Source organism: Pleurodeles waltl, chromosome 11 (genome assembly GCF_031143425.1).
Source record: "Pleurodeles waltl isolate 20211129_DDA chromosome 11, aPleWal1.hap1.20221129, whole genome shotgun sequence".
In the NCBI taxonomy this organism is placed as follows: Eukaryota; Metazoa; Chordata; class Amphibia; order Caudata; family Salamandridae; genus Pleurodeles; species Pleurodeles waltl.
In genome coordinates, this window is record NC_090450.1 from 737,469,269 (window position 1) to 737,491,927 (window position 22,659).

The following is a 22,659-nucleotide window of genomic DNA, read 5'->3' on the forward strand; positions in this document are numbered from 1 at the left end:
CCATTCAAGATGTGACATTTATATTACACAAATATAAACTACTATGCATGGAATGGGGAATTATCCTAAGGGCAGCACTATAATTCGTTTTTAAAAACTCGCCTTGGGCAGATAGAAGGTGAGACTTTAGAGCAGCATGTATGCCAAAGATAGTTCGACGATAAAATGCGATTCTGTTTATCGATAATTTCCCCCCTTGGGCATGTCAGAGAATGAGCATGTCAGAGAATCTTGTGTGAAGTGTGAATGCGTGGGTTTGCTGCAGCATTACAATACGGGTGGGAATTCACTTAATTGGTCGTCTCGTATAAAGTGCAGTTATCCTCTATGAGGCATGTGCTTGGTAACAGCAATTTGCTTTCTAATTACCAAATGTTCTTTTTGAGTCTCTCGGAGGTCACGTTTGTTTGTTGTGTCTGGCTAAATTACAAGTGGGGACGGTTTCTGTGTTAAAAGGGCAACTTTCCAGAAGGTCGTTGAAATTTCCCTTGATCAAACTACCAACCTCAAAGGACATGTTCCTGCACCACCTGGCGGCTACTGAAAAAGCGTGCCCCATAATTCAACATTATTATACAAGTTGCACTTCTAAGGTTTTTTTTTTTCCAAATTCAGTCTGGTGTAACCAATTCTGTGGCCAGTAGTATGAAAGCGAGGCTGTACCCTGGGACTTTATACACACTGTTTATGTACTAAACAAGCCAAGTATGCATTAGAAGCTGTTGAACGGTAATGCCCTCGCTTTAAGTAATTTGGAGCTCACACATAGCTGTCAATTTTTCAGATTGCTTACGTGTGACATTTCCATAGTTTCACTGCACTTTTGGGTGGCATTCAACAGCCGATTGTGTGACACTTGATAGAGCGGTCCGTACTAATAATTTACCTGTGTTCGGACGCTCTTTAGGCCGATGAATCTTTTGACTTAGTGGGAACACTCTGTACTCTTAATCGATCAGTCGCACCAAATCAATAATCAATAACGAACATAAGCAACACCTTGAACGACATAACACTTTACAATCAATCCAGAATACATTTCGGCGAACCCTGACCTTTCAGTCAGGAATAACCACACCAGTTTATTGCAAAGTTAGTGAATTTATTTCCCTATATTAATAAAGCTAGCACAATATAAATGTGTCTCAACACCAAATGATAAACATAAATGAACATTAATAGCTGTCCATAACGTCGAAACAAGTGTAATCTATGTAGCATTTGAATCACCAGACATTCGATAATGGCAATGCAAAGCACTAATACGATAATCTGTAATGAACTAATTGCGTACATTTAGTCAGCATAACAAGATCAAAAATTGCATTGTGCGACATATGGAAACCTCGTCTAACCTCAAATTAGCATCGGCATGTGGGACTTCATGCAAAAACAATTTAGCAACATCAATTTAGAAAACTCCTAGCTGGGGCTCTTGTCAAAATCAGCAGTTGGTTACCTAAAAGAAACACAATGCAATTTTACAATTTCCTTCCATATTTACCAATTACGATCAGCAATCAATGAAGTCTTCGTCTCACAGGTATCGTTTCTCAGTCAGCATGGGTACCGTTTCTTAATCAGCATGGGACGGGACAAAGGGGCAGGGGTGAACGGGGCAATTGCCTCACGGCGGCGAGGTAAAACTACTACTTCATGCAAAGGGACAAATCAAAGTTAAAGTCTCTAGGGCAAGAATCATTAAAGTCTCTTTCTCTCGACTAGAGAAAGCATCAAAGTCTCTCAAAATGGCGTCGCAGCAAAGTGGGCCATAATAGCTACGAAGTCTGCAAAATGGCGGGTTGTCCAAAATGGAGAGAGCTTTCCTCTCGTGCACCTGGGTTTTATAGACAACAGTTCAAGTCCAGTAGGGTCTCCATTGGAGGGTTCATAGGTTAGCTTCAAATTGTCCAATCAAAAACGACAGTTCTCAAGCTTTTACTTAAGCATACATTATCCTTGGAGATGGGTACGCAAATCGCAACATTGTCTCCCAATTAGCTCACTTTCAGAGCCTCCATTGTCCGCACCTGCAAGTCGACCTTGAATTAAAGAGAAAATATGCCATGCTGGCACGAAACTTTAAGATAAGCATGTGAACAGTTTCTGTGGAAAAGTACAGCTTCAAGCAGAAATACACGTTTAATAGCACATTGGAAAATACGAACATCTAAACCGTGAGACCAGGCCACTAGGCCAAAGCCTCCGCTAAAGTAATGCTAAGCTAATGCATTTCAAACAAGCAAATCGTAGCATACGTTTATGATTATGTCGGATTAGTGCAATTCTAATACACCACGTTATATAAAGCACGCGTATAAATGATGGCAAACTACTCTGAGGGCACATTTTGTCCCCGTACAATCTTAATTAGTTCGGTTAAAGTCACACATGATTATTTCAGCACTACGTTTAAGCGTTAATAAACCAAAACCTTCATTTTCTGCTTCATCAATCCCTCCTCTGATGACTAATTGTCATCACACAAATTTAGCCCACAAATTTTATTCCATTAAAATTCTGTCAGTTCCCTTTTCCTTTTAGTACCCCTAGTTTGCGCTTTGTATTCTTCTGCCATTCTTTTCATAATTTTCTCCTCCTTTCTTCTTTTAATTCTTTCCATAATCATTATTATTCCCCTTTTTATTCCCCAAATTCCAAATACACAAATTATTACTATTAATATTCCTTCTATTATTTTCAATAATATTCCATTCCAAATTCCCCCAATCCAATGTCCCACTGAAGCAAGTCCCTTTCCAACCTTCTCCCACACTCCTGGTTCTTTCAGTTCTTTCAAATCTGCACTTTCTTTTGTTAGATTAGCAAGCATAGTTTTAATTTTCACACTATTATCCGGTATATAGGTACAACAGTGACGTGCACCAATCATTTTGCAAACGCCTCCATCCTTTGCTAAAAGAATGTCTAAAGCAAGCCTATTTTGAAGAGTCATAGCTCTTTCCGCTGCAAACTCAGCATCTATCAGGATTATAGCACCTGAAAACTTTGTCAACATGTTATCCACTATAGTAGACAACTTTCTTATTTTGATGGAATTCAGCACAACTCCCAATGAAGGAATCATGGCTCCAAATATATCACCTACCACAGCAGCTGCGGTCTCTCTTTTCTGGATACGATGGGATCCAGATGTCTTTTGAATCATCGATACGTCATCCAGCTGATAAACCTTTGGAAACACTATACCCAAATAACATCTTCCCCACCATCCCTTTGGAAGACGATAATAGGCATTATGCCCGCAAATGTAATATACCCCTGGAATGACAGGGTCAAGTCCGTTCATCATGAATGTCCATTTGGCCTTAAAGATAAACGTATGTTTGCATTCACTCGCTCCTACAAAAATATTGTCATAATAAGATTCTCCTCGATATATACAAAACTTCCCTACATGCCAAGCATCTAAAGCAATTTTCCCTTGTGTCTTTATAGCAGCAAAATCATAATTATCTACTGAAGTCCTCTTATGTAACTCCTTTTCTAATTTCGCTTTCATTTGAGCCCTTCTATCATCTGTGCGATCTAAAAAGCTTATTTCTACAGCAGAGACGGAGCAAGTAAGGTTCTCACTATGAGCATGAGCCATCTCAAAAGGTAGCATTGGCTCGAAAAATTCCCTCATAATTTTAAAATCCCAATCTTTTGCAGTCTGGCTTAGCTGCGCTATTATAGGAACATAAGCAAAGGTAACATCATAATTCGAGTAAAAATACTGTATGTTAGATTGACCATAAAACCTAGACATTACTATACTACATGTAATCCCATATGTAAGAGGCATGTGGTGATAAGTTACCCCTTCCTTTACTGATGTCGGTATCTGGGTACACACATCACAATCTTTCGCATCCATAGTCTCAACATACTCTGTTAGCAAGCGATAGAAAACGTTATACGAAAGCTCTTTCTTATCGTGCAAGAGCCTCTCATCCAGTGCTAGTCTTTTCAATGGTGTTAATTCAGTGACAGTAACAGGAGCAATAGTAGAAGCAGCAATAGTCTCATTCTCACCCTTTCCATGCATTCCAAACACAATTGCCATTATTATTAGTACACATGTTACTACCAAGCCTATACACACGTATTTACAATATTTCTTTCTATTGTTTTGCGTCATGATCTGTATAGAATCAGAGAGCTAGAAGCACTTATAAATGAAACTATTTAGCAATTCAGTTACAAAGCTGAGCGAGCGCAATGTTCACACCGTCTTCTTCAAAAGGCCAGTCACTTATCGGTTTGCAGCATTTGTCTCAATTCCTTTTAGCAATGTCTCAACTGGTTGTTTGTCTCACGTTAGATTGCAGCAAGCAATCCCATTTACTACCCTTTCAATCGACAGAGTCTATGAAACTTTTCTTTTCTATTGGTATCTCTTCTTCTTCGTTCTCGATGCTTAGAGATACAAACTCATCAGTCCAATCATCATTTACTGCATATGCCCATTCAGGACCAGAATACCTCCTATTTGGTATCCTTTTCCTTTTCAATTTTGCTTCTCTTTTCAATTCTGCTTCGCTGGTACTCTCCTCTTTTGTCAAGTCTTTTTCTTCACTTGACGATTGTTCCACAACAGTCACTTCCTTTCTTTTCTCTTTCACTTTTGGTCTTCCTCCTTCGTTCAAACTTTCTTTACCCCTTTCTTTTATTGGTGAGATACTTAGTCTTCTTTTTGCACCGTGTCCGTTTGATGGACCTGCGATCTTTTCTGTAGATGTTTGAACTCTTTCGTTCTGCTCTTCCTTGTCCCCACCTTCAGGGAAATCGGTCACGTTTTCTTTTTCTTTTTCTGTATCGTCTGTTTCTGGGAAAGCCTTCCTCTGATCAGGCTCTCCTGCCTTTTCACCTTTTTCGAGCCCTTCGTCACCGTTACTTTCTTCAGGCTCTGTATCACTTTCAGCTGCTTCAGGCTCCTTGTCACCTTCAGCTGCTTCAGGCTTTTTGCTACCCTCAGCTGCTTCAGGTTCTTTGTCACCTGCAGCTTCTTCGTCGCTATCTGAACTTTCTCCTTGGCCTTCCCCAAGCGAGTCAGATTCTTCGCCCTCCAATAATATTTCCTTCTCTCCTGCTTCTGCTTGTTCGCTTTCAGTTCGCTTCTGTTCTTTCTCAGCACTCGGCACTGTTTTGTCAGGCACTGGTAGTTTCAGCGCTTCAACTTCCTCATCTGTGGGACACAACACCTTCTTTGTGTGACTGGCGTGAATCCAGTTGGGAACCCCCGCGCACTTCACAGCGGTAGTTGTCGTCAGGATCACTTGAAAAGGGCCTTTCCAACGGGGTTCCAGACACGATTTTCTCACGTGCTTCTTTATCACGACCCAGTCACCTGCTTTCAGCGCGTGTCCTGGACCTTGGATCGGTGGCAAGGTGGTCGCTTCCACCTGGTGAGAGAAAGAGCGAACCACGTCAGCCAGTCCTTTGCAGTAGTCTAACACCATATCATCTGTAATATTCAAAAGCATGTTTGCGGGAACTGCAGGAAGTCTCATAGCCCTGCCCATGAGAATTTCGTGCGGAGACAATCCAGTTTTTCTATCAGGAGTGTTTCTCATTGACATTAGCACTAAGGGCAATGCGTCAGGCCATTTCAAATTTGTCGATGCACATATTTTTGCCATTCTCGATTTCAGCTTACCATTCATCTGCTCCACCAGTCCTGATGCTTCAGGGCGATAGCTACAGTGCAGCTTTTGCTCAATGTTCAGTGCTTCGCAAAGTAACTTTATCACCTCGTTATTGAAGTGACTTCCCCTATCTGATTCTAAAGAGATCGGGAATCCGAAACGTGGTATTAACTCCCTCAATAATAGCTTGGCAACTGTAAGGCTGTCGTTTCTACGTGTGCGGTATGCCTCAATCCAGTGACTAAAAATGCACACAATCACCAACACATATCTTAAACCTCCATGCACAGGCATCTCAATGAAGTCCATCTGCATACGACTAAAAGGTCTGCTTGCCCTACCAATGTGACTCGCGTTCACAACTGTTCCCTTTCCTGGGTTCATCTGCTGGCAAGTGACACATCGATGGCAAACTGCTTCTGCAGCTTGACGAAATCTGGGATTAAACCAATCAGTTTTGAACAATCTTATCATGGCATCTCTCCCTAGGTGAGCCTGCCCATGATAGAACCGCGCAAGCTGCGATAAGAGACCATTTGGCAAAACAAATTTTCCCTCATGTGAAACCCATAGCTCGTCTTGTCTCTTTATACATTGTGATTTAATCCAGGAATCTCTTTCATCCTCCCTGACATTATTCTGTAGTGCTTTTAGTTCCTCTATTGTATCTATGACCTTCAAGGCAAATGCTTCAGCTGGTTCGAGTTCTGGTTCACTTATTGTATTCCAATCATCCCTTAGCAATATACAGTTCAAAGCACAAAATCTTGCGACTTGATCTGCATATGCATTTCCCAGAGACACATAGTCCTGTCCTTTCGTGTGAGCACTGCACTTTACCACTGCAACTTCAGCTGGCACTTGAATGGCATGTAACAATTCCCTTATTCTGTCCCCGTTCTTCACTGGGGATCCTGAAGAAGTCAGGAAACCTCTCTGTGACCATAGTTGTCCAAAGTCATGCACAATCCCAAACCCGTATTGACTATCAGTGTAAATGGTGACTTTCATCAATGCAGACAATTGACATGCTCTAGTAAGGGCTACAAGTTCTGCTACTTGTGCAGAATAGACTCCTTGAAGCCATCCCGCTTCCAAGACCCCTTTTACAGTACATACAGCATATCCTGCTTTCAAAATTCCCATCCCATCTCTTAGACATGAACCATCAACAAAAAGAATTTGGTCATTTTCATCAAGTTTAGTATCCTTGATGTCCGGTCGAGGTTTTGTGCAAAATTCAGTCACCTGAAGGCAGTCATGCTCGACGTCTTCAGCGTTCTCAATTTCGGCATTTTCTCCAGGAAGCAAGGTTGCTGGATTCAACGTAGTGCACCTTTTCAGCTGCACATTCGGTGAGCCCAGAATAATCGTTTCATACCTTGTGAGTCTTGCTCCAGTCATGTGCTGCGATCGGGAGCGGGTCAAAAGTATCTCAACTGAGTGAGGGACCATGACTGTTACTGGGTGTCCCATCACTATTCCTTCACTCTGAGTGAGGCTGATACCAACTGCTGCTACGGCACGCAAACACCCTGGGAGTGCTGCTGCGACCGGATCCAAAGTAGCTGAAAAATACGCTACTGGTCTGTTTACGCCACCATGGGCTTGAGTCAAGACAGACAAAGAACATGCATCACGTTCGTGACAAAACAATGTGAAAGTCTTTGTGTAGTCAGGCATACCTAAAGCTGGAGCCCTGCACATGCATTCTTTCAGTTCAACAAAAAGCATCCATCTCGTCTCCTTTCAGCTCAATTTCATCCAAGGCATCCTTTTGGGTCAATTTCAGTAGGGGCTTCGCTAGAGACGAGAAGTTGGGAATCCACTGGCGACAATATCCCACCATTCCCAAAAACTTCCTCACCTCCTTCCTTGTCTTTGGTGGACTCATTTGGAGTATACTTGTAATTCTTTCCTTCATTATTCTCCGTGACCCTTTCTCTATTTGGTGACCCAAGTATTTCACTTTCTTCTGACAGAACTGTAATTTGGAAGGGGACACTTTATGTCCATTCCTTCCCAAATGATTCAACAGAGCAATGGTATCGGCGGTGCAGCCACTTTCTGTCTTTGATGCAACCAGTAAGTCATCAATGTACTGTACTAGGGTTGACTCGAATGGCAATTCTAATGCTTCCAAATCTTTCTTTAAGATCTGATTGAATATTGACGGTGACTCAGAAAACCCTTGAGGAATTCGACACCAACTGTACACTCTGTCTAGGAATTTGAAACAAAAGAGGAATTGGCTGTCCTCATGAAGAGGCACAGAAAAGAATGCCTATGACAAATCGATGACTGAGAACCATTCAGCATCGCAAGGGACTTGAAACATTATCACAGCTGGATTCGGCACGACAGGGCAGCACTTTATTATGATGTCATTTATTTTCCTCAAATCCTGCACGAGTCGGACTTTCCCACTTGGCTTTATTAGTCCCATTATCGGTGAATTACATGGGCTGCTTAACACTTCTTTCAGTACTCCCTGCTTGACGAATTCGTCAATAAGTTGGGCAACTTTCATGAGGGTATCTTGTGGCATGTGGTATTGTGGGGTCTGGGGAAAGATCGCATTGGGCTTTACCATCACTTTTACTGGTTCCACTCCTTTCATCAATCCCACCTCTTTCCCTGTCATGTCCCACACTTCCTTTCTGACTTTTTCCCGTAATTCTGCTGGGATATCTTCTTCAGTTATCATCGGGAAAAGACAAATCAGAGGATACTCTTCGTCGACTGTTTCCATCTCATCCCCCTCTACACTGTCCTCTTCTTCCCCATCATTGCTCGTCTGTATTGTTATTCCTTCGTTTGAACACATTATCGAGCAACCCAATTTACACAATAGGTCTCTTCCTAACAGTGCTATCGGGCTTGAGTCACACACCACAAACTGATGTACCCCTTGATAGTTACCAATGTTGACTGGTACCAGATCTGTAATTGGGTTCGTCAGATGTCTGTTTGCTACTCCCACCACTTGAACTGTCCTCCCTGAGAGTGGCAAATTTGGTACTTCACTGCTCTTAACAGTTGAACGTGTGGCTCCCGTGTCAACCAAGAATGAGACACGATGACCCATTACTCTTCCTTCTACGTACGGACCCCTTTGATCAACTTCTAGGGATGCCGCAAGCACACAATCTCCTTCCTCTTCTGAGCTTTCACTCTCCCATACATTGTTTATTCCACTCTCACTGTGTAATGGGAACTGTTGTACTGTGCCGTTTGTATTCATTACCTGACCCGTTACCTGTGGAGGAACCATCACTTGCTGCTGACTCATTGGTGCCAAAGGTATTTGCATTTGCTGATTAGGTACCATAGGTAACTGCTGTTGCATCGGCTGCATTTGCGTCATCTGCATACGGGGCATCTGCATCTGCTGCGGCTGCATAGGTTGTAATACCTGCAATTGATTTATGGTCTGAAAATTTGGGTTTGGACCTCTCATTTTCGGTCCTCTCATTGTCTGAAATGCATTGACATCATTGTTTTGCTGACCAACACCTACACCTGCACCTGCACCTTCCTGCACCACCATCGGGCACTCGCGTTTCCAATGACCTACATTTCCGCATGCGTGACACGGCATCACCTTCTTCATTGCCTGCACACCCGTCACAACAGTGTTCAAATCCGGACCATTATTCACAAAACCTCCTCTGCCTCTGCCTCTGCCTCTGGCCTGTGGTTGAAACGCCATGTTTCCCTGCAACTGTGGCTGCGGTTGCGATACCTGCTGTTGGACCCTTGCATCCCTTGCAAACCTTGCAGACCTTGCAAACCTGTCTGGGCTGCCTTAAGCTGCATCATCATCACCTTCTCATTCAGCCTTTTCTGTTTCACTTCAATTTCGTCGCTACAGTATTTCGCATAAGTCAAGACCTCATCAATCGGTTTCGACTGCCAGCAAATCAAATGCGACTTTATCATCTGACTTATCTCTGGTCTCAGCCCTTCCACAAATCTGAACACAAAATTAAGCATATCTTTCGCCTCGATCGTTTCCGTGCCACTGTAATTCTTGAACGCTTTCAACAACCTTTCATAGTAACTATGAATCGATTCTTTAGCCTCTTGGGCAGTTCGATCAATTTTCTGCCAATCCACATTTTTCGCGGCAACCTTCGTCTTCAAATGCTCAATCACCTTATAGTACAAGCTCATCACCATAGGTGATGGTGCACCCGTCTCTCTGTCTCTTTCTGGTTCACTTGTCGGCCAACCTACAGCTCTTTTGCAATCCTCCCACAAATCTGCCGGAACCACTATCTCAAAGAGAGTGTTCAGGTCTTCCCAGAGACATTTTGCAAGCTTCACAAACCTATCAGTCTGTTGGTACCATTCAATTGGTTTCTCTCTCAGTTTGGGAAAATCATTCGTAAAAGACTGAATGTCGCTTCTGTGCCACGGTACATGTACTAATTTTCCCCCTGCTGTCTCCCTCATTGGTAACATAATTACTGTATCACTACTCTGCGGTCTTTTCTCATTGTGCTCTGTAGTACTGTCCCTCCTCTTATCCTTCCTCTTTACCCACCTGCTTTCCCACTTGTCTAAGCACCTCCACACTTGTGCACTCTGCAACAATTCTCTAAGGTGTGCCTTCATGCCTGCTGACCTCATGTGTTCAAAATCTGTGGTCCCAAAATCCAACCTATAGCTCCTGCTCAAGTGTTTTGTTTTGTCTATGTCAATCCCGTTTCTGTCCGCTACTTCCTGCAAACTTTTATGTACCTTGTTTACTTCTTTCGTGATCTTTGGACATAGATACCTCAGCTCCTCTTCCGTGTAGGACTCTAACCTGTTCACACCCATATTCCCTTCCACCAATTCTTGTGCTTCCATGTTCAGCCTCATCCTATTCAGGTACTCTTCTCCTTTCCCACTGCCTGAACCTTGTGTGGAATTTAGACTGTTAAACCACTGGGTCAGCTGTTGCGCATTTACCCCCATCAGTGTAGCATTCACATCGACTGCCATCGATGGTTGCGGCAACTTTTCAGTGTTCGATGTTAAGGGTATTATCAGTGGGGGGCTCGACCTCACCAGTGTTGACTGAGCACATATGGGACTAAACTCCATCAGGGACCCAGACCCAGTTGGCTGAGCCACTATCGGAGTTATCCCTGGAGTGTTTTCTATGCACCTTCTTTCTGTCCCATTCTGCAGCATTGATCCCTGACTGCTCAGACCCGAATTAGGCTGACTATACAGAGGTACCGCTGGACCTACGGTAATGGGTAAGGATATCGCGTCTGGGTTCTGTCCATTCCCCATGTTCTGTGGCATGTTCATTCCCACACCATGGGTCATCATTGCCGGCATGCCCATCTGGCTCCCCGCCATTTGAGCATATGCGTTTCCTCCCTGCATCTGCTTTTGAGGCATCATAAACTGGGTTGATTCAGCTTGTGCCATTGTTGGGTTGTAACCATTCTGTACTCCCCTTACGGTTGGATCTAGAATCATTCCTGCACTGTTATCACTGTTGTAGTACCCTGGTATCTGCAGCTGATAATTTTCTGCTGGTTTCAACACGGGCACATCTGGATATATTCTCCTAACCTGCGGTATCTGCCGGGTGAACAGCAAACTCGGGTCCTTAGATCCCGATGACGCTCCTGAACTCTGTGTTTCATTGTTCTGTACCGGTGCTGGAGGGGCAGAACTGGTACTTGGACCTTGTCCATTCTCCGCATAAGGCGGTGGACGGTCGTTCAGCAATTGTATTATCAACTCCTCATCCTCTAACTCCTCTTCTCTTCTCAACTTTTCCTCGTCCTCTCTATCCTTGGAACACTTTCTGTCTGTCTTACAGGTGGCTTTCTTACCTGTCTCTTCTCCTTCCTTAGTAATTGCTGGAAATAATTTTATCCCCTGCAATACATCTGACCTCCACACCTTCTGCGCATTATCCCACCTAGCATCCGCTAGTGTCTTTTCTACCTTCCTCATCCTTGTTTCAAACTTGTTCTTCTGTTGCTGTCTAGCCATTAATTCCCAGATTGCTAGAGCCTCAAACTGTGCTGGCCTTGGAGGCACCTTCATGTCGTACATCGCGAATCTCAAATTCTCTAGGATCCTTATATTGAATGTCCCATGTATCGGGAACGCTACGCTCCCATGTTTCTCTGTCAGTTTGTGCCATTGCTTTAGCCAAAGACACGGAGCTACCCCTTTTTCCTCCATTACAATGTAAGCTGGTGTACCTTCGGGTGGCGTCTCCTCTTCTACGCTCGCTTTAATGTAAGACTCCCCCTTCATCGCACTCCTAAATGCTTTAAGGAATTTCATTTTCTCGTCTTTTATTTCACAAAGTTTATAATCAATAGGTCACTTTTATTCCACAAAGTTTGTAATCAATAGGTGACTTTAATTCCCGGAATACTCTTCACCTGCCTTTCCCCTTCCAATCGAGTCCCACGGACTGCGTCCAATCCGTGCGCGACCCTTCTCTCCACCCAACCTATCCCAGCGCGGCTTCTAGTGACGTCACACTCACACACACTGCGGCTGACAAAGCCTCGCGGCTAGTCCTCCTTCACTCAGTTCCTCCCGTAACAACTTTTTGCATGTATCGCGAGCTACCAAAAACTAAAACAGATCTGTCGGTTTACTACAGGAAGGGTAACACAATCGCTTCAGGACCTTAGGGACCTTTCACTAGCCTCGGGACTTTTCACTAGCCTCTGGCCGCTATTCCGTCTTTCTCAGTCCCCACATTCGCAAGCAAATCTGACCTGCAGACCTACTCTCAACTTGTCAATGATCTGTTCTAGTGCACTTACAATCTTGTCAAAGCCCGAAGTCGAAGTTTCTTTCACTCCCTAACACCCGTACCCGACTCGTTGACCACGCCCGATCAACCTACTAAACCGCCCAGACCACAACATGGATCAACATACTCCGGAGTCTCTTGACCTCGCAGGGCCCGTCTCAACAACAACAACCACGTGGACCTTTTTATGCACAAAGCGCCACACGCACATGAAGTTCGACGACTTCCCTACTCTCACACTCGGAGCCGCACCTCCGCTAACTCTATGAAGTTCGACGACTTCTCTACTTCTACACTCGGAGTCGCACCTCCGCTATCCTTAAAAAGAAAATCCTCGCAACCTTTTCACACACCCTGCGGCAATAAGCTGTGCAAGCGCAAAACCCTAACTTCACTCATACCATCACTAGTACTGCCAACGCTGTTTCCACATCTCCTTTCTCTCCATTCGCAAGCTTCGAGATCCCGGGAAAGTCGCGGTGGACCTAGCCCATCATCATTCTGTCAATCTGTTTTACCCAAGAAAATCTAATTCAACTTCTCGAGTGGGGTCTCAAAAATGCGTAACCGTTAATCCAACACCATGTACTCTACTAGTACAGGGTCCCAAAAGACGAAACCGTCCTCTGCTACCATCTACTGATAGAGCGGTCCGTACTAATAATTTACCTGTGTTCGGACGCTCTTTAGGCCGATGAATCTTTTGACTTAGTGGGAACACTCTGTACTCTTAATCGATCAGTCGCACCAAATCAATAATCAATAACGAACATAAGCAACACCTTGAACGACATAACACTTTACAATCAATCCAGAATACATTTCGGCGAACCCTGACCTTTCAGTCAGGAATAACCACACCAGTTTATTGCAAAGTTAGTGAATTTATTTCCCTATATTAATAAAGCTAGCACAATATAAATGTGTCTCAACACCAAATGATAAACATAAATGAACATTAATAGCTGTCCATAACGTCGAAACAAGTGTAATCTATGTAGCATTTGAATCACCAGACATTCGATAATGGCAATGCAAAGCACTAATACGATAATCTGTAATGAACTAATTGCGTACATTTAGTCAGCATAACAAGATCTCAAATTGCATCGTGCGACATATGGAAACCTCGTCTAACCTCAAATTAGCATCGGCATGTGGGACTTCATGCAAAAACAATTTAGCAACATCAATTTAGAAAACTCCTAGCTGGGGCTCTTGTCAAAATCAGCAGTTGGTTACCTAAAAGAAACACAATGCAATTTTACAATTTCCTTCCATATTTACCAATTACGATCAGCAATCACTGAAGTCTTCGTCTCACAGGTATCGTTTCTCAGTCAGCATGGGTACCGTTTCTTAATCAGCATGGGACGGGACAAAGGGGCAGGGGTGAACGGGGCAATTGCCTCACGGCGGCGAGGTAAAACTACTACTTCATGCAAAGGGACAAATCAAAGTTAAAGTCTCTAGGGCAAGAATCATTAAAGTCTCTTTCTCTCGACTAGAGAAAGCATCAAAGTCTCTCAAAATGGCGTCGCAGCAAAGTGGGCCATAATAGCTACGAAGTCTGCAAAATGGCGGGTTGTCCAAAATGGAGAGAGCTTTCCTCTCGTGCACCTGGGTTTTATAGACAACAGTTCAAGTCCAGTAGGGTCTCCATTGGAGGGTTCATAGGTTAGCTTCAAATTGTCCAATCAAAAACGACAGTTCTCAAGCTTTTACTTAAGCATACATTATCCTTGGAGATGGGTACGCAAATCGCAACATTGTCTCCCAATTAGCTCACTTTCAGAGCCTCCATTGTCCGCACCTGCAAGTCGACCTTGAATTAAAGAGAAAATATGCCATGCTGGCACGAAACTTTAAGATAAGCATGTGAACAGTTTCTGTGGGAAAGTACAGCTTCAAGCAGAAATACACGTTTAATAGCACATTGGAAAATACGAACATCTAAACCGTGAGACCAGGCCACTAGGCCAAAGCCTCCGCTAAAGTAATGCTAAGCTAATGCATTTCAAACAAGCAAATCGTAGCATACGTTTATGATTATGTCGGATTAGTGCAATTCTAATACACCACGTTATATAAAGCACGCGTATAAATGATGGCAAACTACTCTGAGGGCACATTTTGTCCCCGTACAATCTTAATTAGTTCGGTTAAAGTCACACATGATTATTTCAGCACTACGTTTAAGCGTTAATAAACCAAAACCTTCATTTTCTGCTTCATCACACTCAGAGTGACACATCCTCACAAAATTGATAAAAATGAGTGTCATTGAGTTTGTCATTTATACCTTTTATTCACAGTGCTATAAAAGGGAAACTCTATAGTGCAAGTGCTACATAAAAAAGTTATATCATCTTGGCCAAATATTTAACCCTTTCTTTATAGAGGTGATGTGCTACAAACAAAGAATAGTAAGAATGGCATACTTGTTTTTCTAGCTTACCTTAAGCTCCAGAATTGTGATGACTGAAACCCACCAGAAAGGAAAATAGAATGCATTGAAGTAAAGCATCATCTGAAGTGGGAGGCTTGATTCCAGCTCATGGGCTAAAAAGAAGAGACAGAATTGACAAATAAATTAAAGTAAATACTTAAAGGCATGTCTCTTATACTACTGTACATAGTGGATATACGCTTTTCATACAGTGGTAGTGTGTTTCAAGTATAATTGAAAGCCCAGACTAATCAGTGGATTTTTAGATCTGGCTAGAAAGAGCTTTAGCTGTTCATTAAAGCTCGAAAATTAATAAAAAAGAATTAAAAAGAAATACAGACACGGGATTTTGCTCCGACTCTTTGTTAATTTCTGTATAGGCATTTGGTTGAAAGCAGATGTTTTAGTCCACCTATGAAGTATCTCCATTGCTCATACCTAATGGAGTCATTTTTAACAAAGAATCCATGTCAGGCAGAGTAGAGCTATGTTTTATTAGACAATCACGTGGATAGCTACAAAAGGAAGGGGTTTTACATTGTACTCTCAGTAACAAATATAATAGTTTAAGGTGTTGCTTTGTGAACTTTGATAAATGTAATAGAAAGGAGTTTTACATTGTGACCTCCATTGCAAATACCATAGAAAGGAGTTTTGATTGCTTAACACTGAGCTTACTCCGACCTCTACTCCAGGAGGGGTTCATTGTATTTGTATTTATTTATAAAGCGCATTTCGGCCGTAGCATCGAAGTGCTGCTAAAGAGAGAGAAGCAGACAAAACTGATAGAGTGCGTATATAGCCAGAGTATAGGGCAGATTGTAGGGTAAAAATCCAGATTTTGAACTGTGTCCGGAAAGGTAGGAGGGCTTCTAATTTCCTGATATGCAGCAGAAGAGTATTCCACAGCTTGGCAGCCGCGAGTGAGGAAACCTTGTCGCCCCATTTAGACTTCCCGCAGCGGGGGACCACGGCCAGGTGAAGGCTGGCTGATCTTAAGCAGTGACTGGGTGTACACCACCTTAAAGTGGAATGCCATGGTGAGCAAATAAAATGATGGATTAAGCACAGATCTGTGATTAGGGGTGAATGTTTGATTTGGTCTACATTCCGTCCATCAACTGTTCTTTTTCTCTTTGTCGCCCCAAGTGGGAAGGGTATGCCCAGACGTGGGTCCCGTGCTCACTATGCCACCAGATTCAAGCTAGCCTGGCTGAAGAGGGGTGATACCCTGAAACCAGTCCCAGGATGCTTGTTTCTGGTCCAGGGAGGACCTGGCCTGGCAGTTCGGGCTGGACTTTTCCCATGCGGAACAGGATCAAGACTGATTTGCAAATGGCTGGGTCCAAATTGGAATGGCATGGTGAGCAAAACAAAATGATGGATTAAACCCAGATCTGTGATTGGGGTTGAATGTTTGATTTGGTCTACATTCCGTCCATCAACTGTTCTTTTTGCCAAAGAGAGAGAAACAGACAAAAGCGATAGAGTGCAAAAATAGCCAGAGTATAGGACAGATTATAGGGTGAAAAGCCAGGTTTTGAACTGCATCTGGAAAGGTAGGAAGGCTTCTAATTTCCTGATATGTAGCTGAAGAGTATTCCTTGGCTTGGCAGCCGCAAGTGAGAAAGCCTTGTCACCCCATTTAGATTTCCTGCAGCAGGGGACCATGGGCAGGTGAAGGCCGACTGATCTTAAGCGATGGCTGGGTGTACACCACCTTAAAGAGGAACAAAGATATTTGGAGCTTTGAGAATATAAACCCTTATAGGTTAGACAGAGAACTTTAAAGTAAATACGCTTCCCTTTGGGCAGCCGGTGCAGCTGCCTGAGGCTCTCACTTGAAGATGCTGTCCGCAGGAGATCCAGCACTAGGCGAGTTGCAGTGTTCTGAATGAGTTGCAGCTTATGAAGGGAGCCTTGACTAACATTCAACTGTAACACATTGCAGTAATCAAGTTTGAAAATAACCAGAGCCAGTACCACTGGAGTCCTGAGATCCTTGGGCAGGAAAGGGAGCATTTTCTGAAGGATTTTGATCAGCCAGACACAGTTTTTGATGGTTTGATCAACCAAACTTTGTGAGTCAAAAAACAAGGAGCTGTCAAACAAAATCCCTAAGTTTTTGGCAACAGGTAATGGAGAAAGCAGGTGCCGCAAGATTGAGGCCACCTGCACGTACTCCATAATGAGCTGTTTGAGCCAAAAAATATAATCTCATATTTTTCCCCGTTCATTTTCAACCAGTTATGGCTCATCCACTTGTTGACCTCATTCATGCACCTATAGAACCTATCTGCGACCTCTTGCCAGCTTTTATTTATCAGGATAAAAAGCTGAGTGTCATCAGTGTATGAGGAAACCTGAAAACCAAAGAAGCAGACCAATTTAGCCAGTGGTGCCACATAGAGGTTAAAAAGGTAGGGCTAAATGAGGATCCCTGTGGGACGCCACAAGGAAGTTGAATCGGGGAGGCTCTGAAATCCCCACAGCTCCTGATGGTGGATCTCCCGCTCGGAAAAGAGCACGGAATGCCCAGTGCATCATCTCTTACCCCTGTCTGATGAAGGTGAAGTATCATCAATTGAGGGGATATGGTATTGAATGCTGCTGAGAGATCTAATAATATCAAAATTGCTCCCCCACCTCGGTCCACCAGCCAGTGGATCGAATCCGAGGTGGCAATAAGGGCCGATTCTATGCTGTGTGATTTTCGAAACCCATGCTGGGAGGGGTCTAAACATCCAATTTCCTGAAGAAAGTGGGCCAGTTCAATGTTGAGGTGCTTTTCTAAAATCTTGGCTGGAGTAGGCAATAATGAACAAGCATTTGCAATGCAATAAGTCTCGCATTTGCTTGAGTTAGAGGTACTGGTGCTGTAAATGCAAAACTGGACTTTTCTTGACATATAAATCGATCAACACTGCCGCATAATTTGGTTCTTGCTGCCTTAAACTTCTAGTGGCCCTGTATATAACTAAAACGCTTTCATTTACCTTCTTCCCAGTGCCTTGACCTTAATGCTCAGAACAGCCCCCAGAAGACACTTTAATAAAAATAGCATTTATAAGAAACATGGTCATGTGAACAAAGTCAGCCCCTAGAGGGCCTAACAATCTGAAAGCAGAATGTCAGAAAGTAATGCAGTGTGATCATATATGTAACCCCTAGAGGACGTAGTGCCTTACTCAATACTATTGCAATACTATTACCAAGAAGGCCCTTAATATACAAACTATTTCCAGCTGTAAAACAAAAGTTCCAGCCATGAAAGAGCTTTACAAGACATTGAATGGTGGGAGAGGTTACTATTTTGGGGTTGTCCCCAACCTAGTGTAGGGACCCAGAGATGACCTACACCAAATGAGTGTGTCATGCTGAACGTTTTGATGGTGGTCCTATTGTCCTATGACCACCACAGACTGAGTTATGGGCAAAAATGTTTTGAAAAACAAATGCCTCCACAGCATTATGAGGTGCGTTTAATGATAAATGTTGTAGTATCAGCCCTCCAGCTGTGCTGGAAGAGCTGTGTTGAGGATTCTGTGTTTTTTACTGTTATAAATACTCCAGTTTGTATATTTGCAACTGCTAAACTTGTAAGTGGTAGTCATGTAAAGCACTCCTTAGATTGAATTCTCACTATATGAAACTTCACTGTTAAGTAAAGCGCACCTCCGACTAAGTTCACGCTATATGATACTTTACGTACTCAAGTAAAGAGCTTCTCCGATTGAGAACCTTTTTGAAACAAATATAAAATAAATAAAAAAGAAACGGCGGCATGCCCAAAACAATTAAGAGGAAGAAACAACATACAACTAAGCAGCACGAAGCCGCAAGTCAAAAGAAAAAAATAGAGTGCAGACACTAAGGTATATGGCCGATCGGGCAATAATACATGTAATAGGGTCAGTCTCCAAGGAGGTAACAAAGCAGCCTCAAGGTGGGACAAACGTAAAGCATTTCCCTATGAAATCAAGGGGATTTTGAAAGGCAGGCCCAGGAACGAATTAAAGTGATGGGTATGAGATGGGCATGGTTGAAAAGAGCAGCGCTTGCTCGCTGCTGTGCTCGACCTAAAAATAAAATAGAATTTGGCTGCATGGAAGAAAGAATCAAATGGTATTTGTTTTGGACACTTATTTGAGCACCTCAAAACTGAAATATCTGTAGATGGTGTTCTCCAAAAATAGTAAGTCATACAATTATAAAGATGTGGTTTTTACTGAGCCCCAACGGGGAGTTGACAATGCCACAGGTGTTTGCAGACTGTGCCAATGTCCTACTGAATCAATCCAACACCTGCTGTTCTCCTTTCTGCAACTAGTCCATGAGCTAAACTTCTGGCTACAGCCTGCATGCTATTGGGCTACAAGATCAGAAATTTCAAAGAAGCAAAAACTTTAGCCCACATTGTTACATCCTACAAAATGCAAACTTATAAAATTAATTGACCATGTCTACAGCAAGTTTATTAAATTATATATAGCTAACACAAGTTTTAAGTAATACGTTTAATATCTGAAATTTTTGGGTCCGGTAACATAATATAGCCAAATATATATGTACAAATTATACAAAAGTACTGTTTTGCAGTTCTGTAAAGTTTGTGACGTTCTCAAGAGCTGAAAGTAAATTACGTGACATTTAGCAAGCTAGACAGTTTAGTGGACTAGCCCCTTTGCTAGAGATATTTTGTAATCTGCACGTCACTTTTTCGAATCCTGTCTTCACAGAATTATTTTTTTCATTCTCTAAACTTCAATAAACTGAGTGTTGAGGCAGGTAGCAATAATTTGTTTTATTTATGTATTCACAAAAGTTATTAAAAGCTTTGTAGGGAAATCCATTCAAGAATAAAATACATGGAAGCAAAACAAGAAAAGGAAAAGCTGAAAATGTATGTTTTGAGGGAACTCCTGAAGGCACGAAGTTGAGGGATAGCTCAGACCTCGAACAGAGTTCTGTCTGCTGAAACTTTCCATCTATTAAAGCCCCACAGCCTCTGTTTTGCATGCACAGGCGTTCAAATGTGTAGTTACATGCCTGTGTTTTACTGCAGAGATTACAACAATGCTCACGAAGCTACACTCCCCCCAAACACTCAAGGACTGGGACTGTAGTTAAAACAAAACAAAGTTTTTCATCCATTATTTGGGGGCATGTGATGTTTTTTCTCACCTTTTGGAAGAATACATAAAAATATGACTACCTCCGTGAGGCAGGCATACAATGGGTTGAAGGAGGGAGGTCCCACAGTTACAAAACCAGCAACTCCTCCATCGGGTTGTGTGCAACAACAGAGAAAAGTGAACACTGCCGTTCGCAGATCTAAATGAGGTTAGAACAGGAGAGTTGGGACTATTGGACCCAGCCTGTTTGGGTTGTAGAGAATTAATGGCCAGGTCTACACAGCTCACATGTCACAACACCTGTGACTGTAAAATTACTTTCCTAATTGCTAATAGGAGGAAGCGTGAAAGGGGCGCCACCTTTAACTTCCAAATCAGAGAGGAGCTTATCAAGTGTTTGTAACCACAATTGTGGTTGCAAAATACTGATTAGGGACTGGCACAGAGGTTGTGTAGAAACTAATTGGCAAAGGTGAATCCTGTCAGCCTGTCTGCCCACACTAATGTTTCCACAAACGGATTTTTTTTCTTCTTTTCTTTCTTAAACAACATCAGTTCCTTTAAGGACCTAATTAAGGACACACGCTTGCATTTAGACAGAACAGTGAAGTCGAGCCCATTCAAATAACTATTTGGCCAAAGAAGGCCATAAAAGCTAATATATAAAAGAAGAGGAAAACAAAGAATAAATATATATGTATCAAATAATCGAATGAACACAGAAAATTAGAGCCGTAATAAAACAAGTTACAAGGCCGTAAGAATTACAGCAATCAAAACGTCAAGACATAAAAACAGGCAAGAGAGGTTCGCTGAGGGCCATGCAATCGGATGTATATTTGTTGGAGAAGGTAACTACTCGTGAACGATCACTGACTACAATATCATGCAAATAAAGCATGTTTAAGCTGTGTGGTCTAAATATTACTTGCCTTAAAGGTGAATGGTAAAATAATGTACCTAACACCTGAAAGTGGTATACAAAGTGACAAATGTGCAGGGTAAATTGTGCAGAAGGCCAACTTGTGGTTGCACAACTAAACTTGTTGTGTGCCAGGCTACACCTAGAGGGGCCACCACAAAGTGCAAGGTGCCTAAAAACCCTTTTAGCGGTTATGCTGATTAGTCTTTCCTATGGATTTGCTGAGTTCAAAACAAAAAGGCGGGCAGGAAAACCTCGATATTCCCACGACAAATGCTCTATCTAAGGTCTGCTGTGTTAACGTGAAGTAAAAAGATGTGCCTGCTATTACAATATTTGAGGCTATAAGAATCCATAAGTAACCTATGACTGGAGAGATCTTTACATAGGGCTCATGAGTTTCCTAACGCGAGCTGCTCTCCGTATAAAAGAGGCAACTCGAAAACATATATTCCTGCCCCCCGGGGAACATAAAAACTAAAAGACATTCTGATGTTATAAAACAAAATAACCTGTAAAGTGGATTAAGACGCTCTTCAGTCACACATGCATTTTGCTGTCAACTTCGGCCCTGCTTCATTCTGGGGAAAGCCACTAAAACATGGGTGTGCCCGGGCGTCATCGCAGCAGAACAAAGAAGTGTTGGATGTTGGTTGTAAATTGCAAGGACTGCTGGGGCCCCTTGGTTGGTGTCACAATAAGATTTTCAGCCACAGAGGGCCTATGGGAGACATTAGCACGTCTAACAGCAGACCTTTTGTTAAGAAGCATAAGCCTCAGTTCCCTCTTGCTAAAGTGCGACATACAGTCTGGACCGTATAGAGCAGGTGTCTTGGAACTGGAAATGATTCGGAAGGGCGGCGGCTTTAGCCAAAAGAAGCATTATTTTGATAACAGGGCTTTCTTTTAAGCTGGAAAAAATGATCAGCACCAGAACACTCTGTAATGGGCCTTCACTAACATGCTTTATCCTTCATATTCAAGCTGGGAGTGTGTGTCACAAGGGAAGGGACTCCAAACACTCTTCCAAAACCCCCACCCAATAACCACAGAGTGGATACTTTTACACTAAGTAAATCCTGCCTGACCTGCTCTGTTTGACATCATGAACTTTCCCTCGAGTACCTGGGGACATTTAGGGCCTCATTCCGACCCTGGCGGTACAAGACCGCCAGGGCCGGGGGCAACGGAAGCACCGCCAACAGGCTGGCGGTGCTTCATTGCCCATTCTGACCGCGGCGTTAAAGCCGCGGTCAGAAAAGGGAATCCGGCGGTTTTCCCGCCGGATTTCCCCTGCTTGGGCAGAACCTCCATGGATGGAGATTCTGACCCCCTTCCCGCTATTCTATTCCTGGCGGTTGTTACCGCCAGGAACAGGATGGCGGGAACGAGTGTCGTGGGGCCCCTGGGGGCCCCTGCACTGCCCATGCCTCTGGCATGAGCAGTGCAGGGGCCCCCTAACAGGGCCCCAGGGAGATTTTCACTGTCTGCATTGCAGACAGTGAAAATCGCGACGGGTGCAACTGCACCCGTCGCACCCCTGCAACCTGTGTTGCAGGGCCTTTCCCGCTGGGCTGGCTGGCGCTCCCTTGGCAGGCACAGCGGGCGCTCCCTTGGCAGGCGCCCGCCGGCCCAGCGGGAAAGTCAGAATGGCCCCCGCGGTCTTCTGACCGCGGAGCGGCCATTTGGCAGTTCCTGCCAGATGGGCGGCG

General features: G+C 43.3%; 1 protein-coding gene across 1 annotated transcript in view; it reads right to left on the minus strand.

Moving 5' to 3' along the window:
• Positions 1–22,659, minus strand: part of LOC138266077 (transmembrane protein 17B-like) — a 253,061-nt gene that overhangs the window by 181,441 nt on the left and 48,961 nt on the right. The window contains exon 2 of the mRNA XM_069214437.1: positions 14,900–15,003. Coding sequence (XP_069070538.1) covers positions 14,900–15,003 — 104 coding nt within the window. The remainder of the gene's footprint in view (positions 1–14,899; positions 15,004–22,659) is intronic.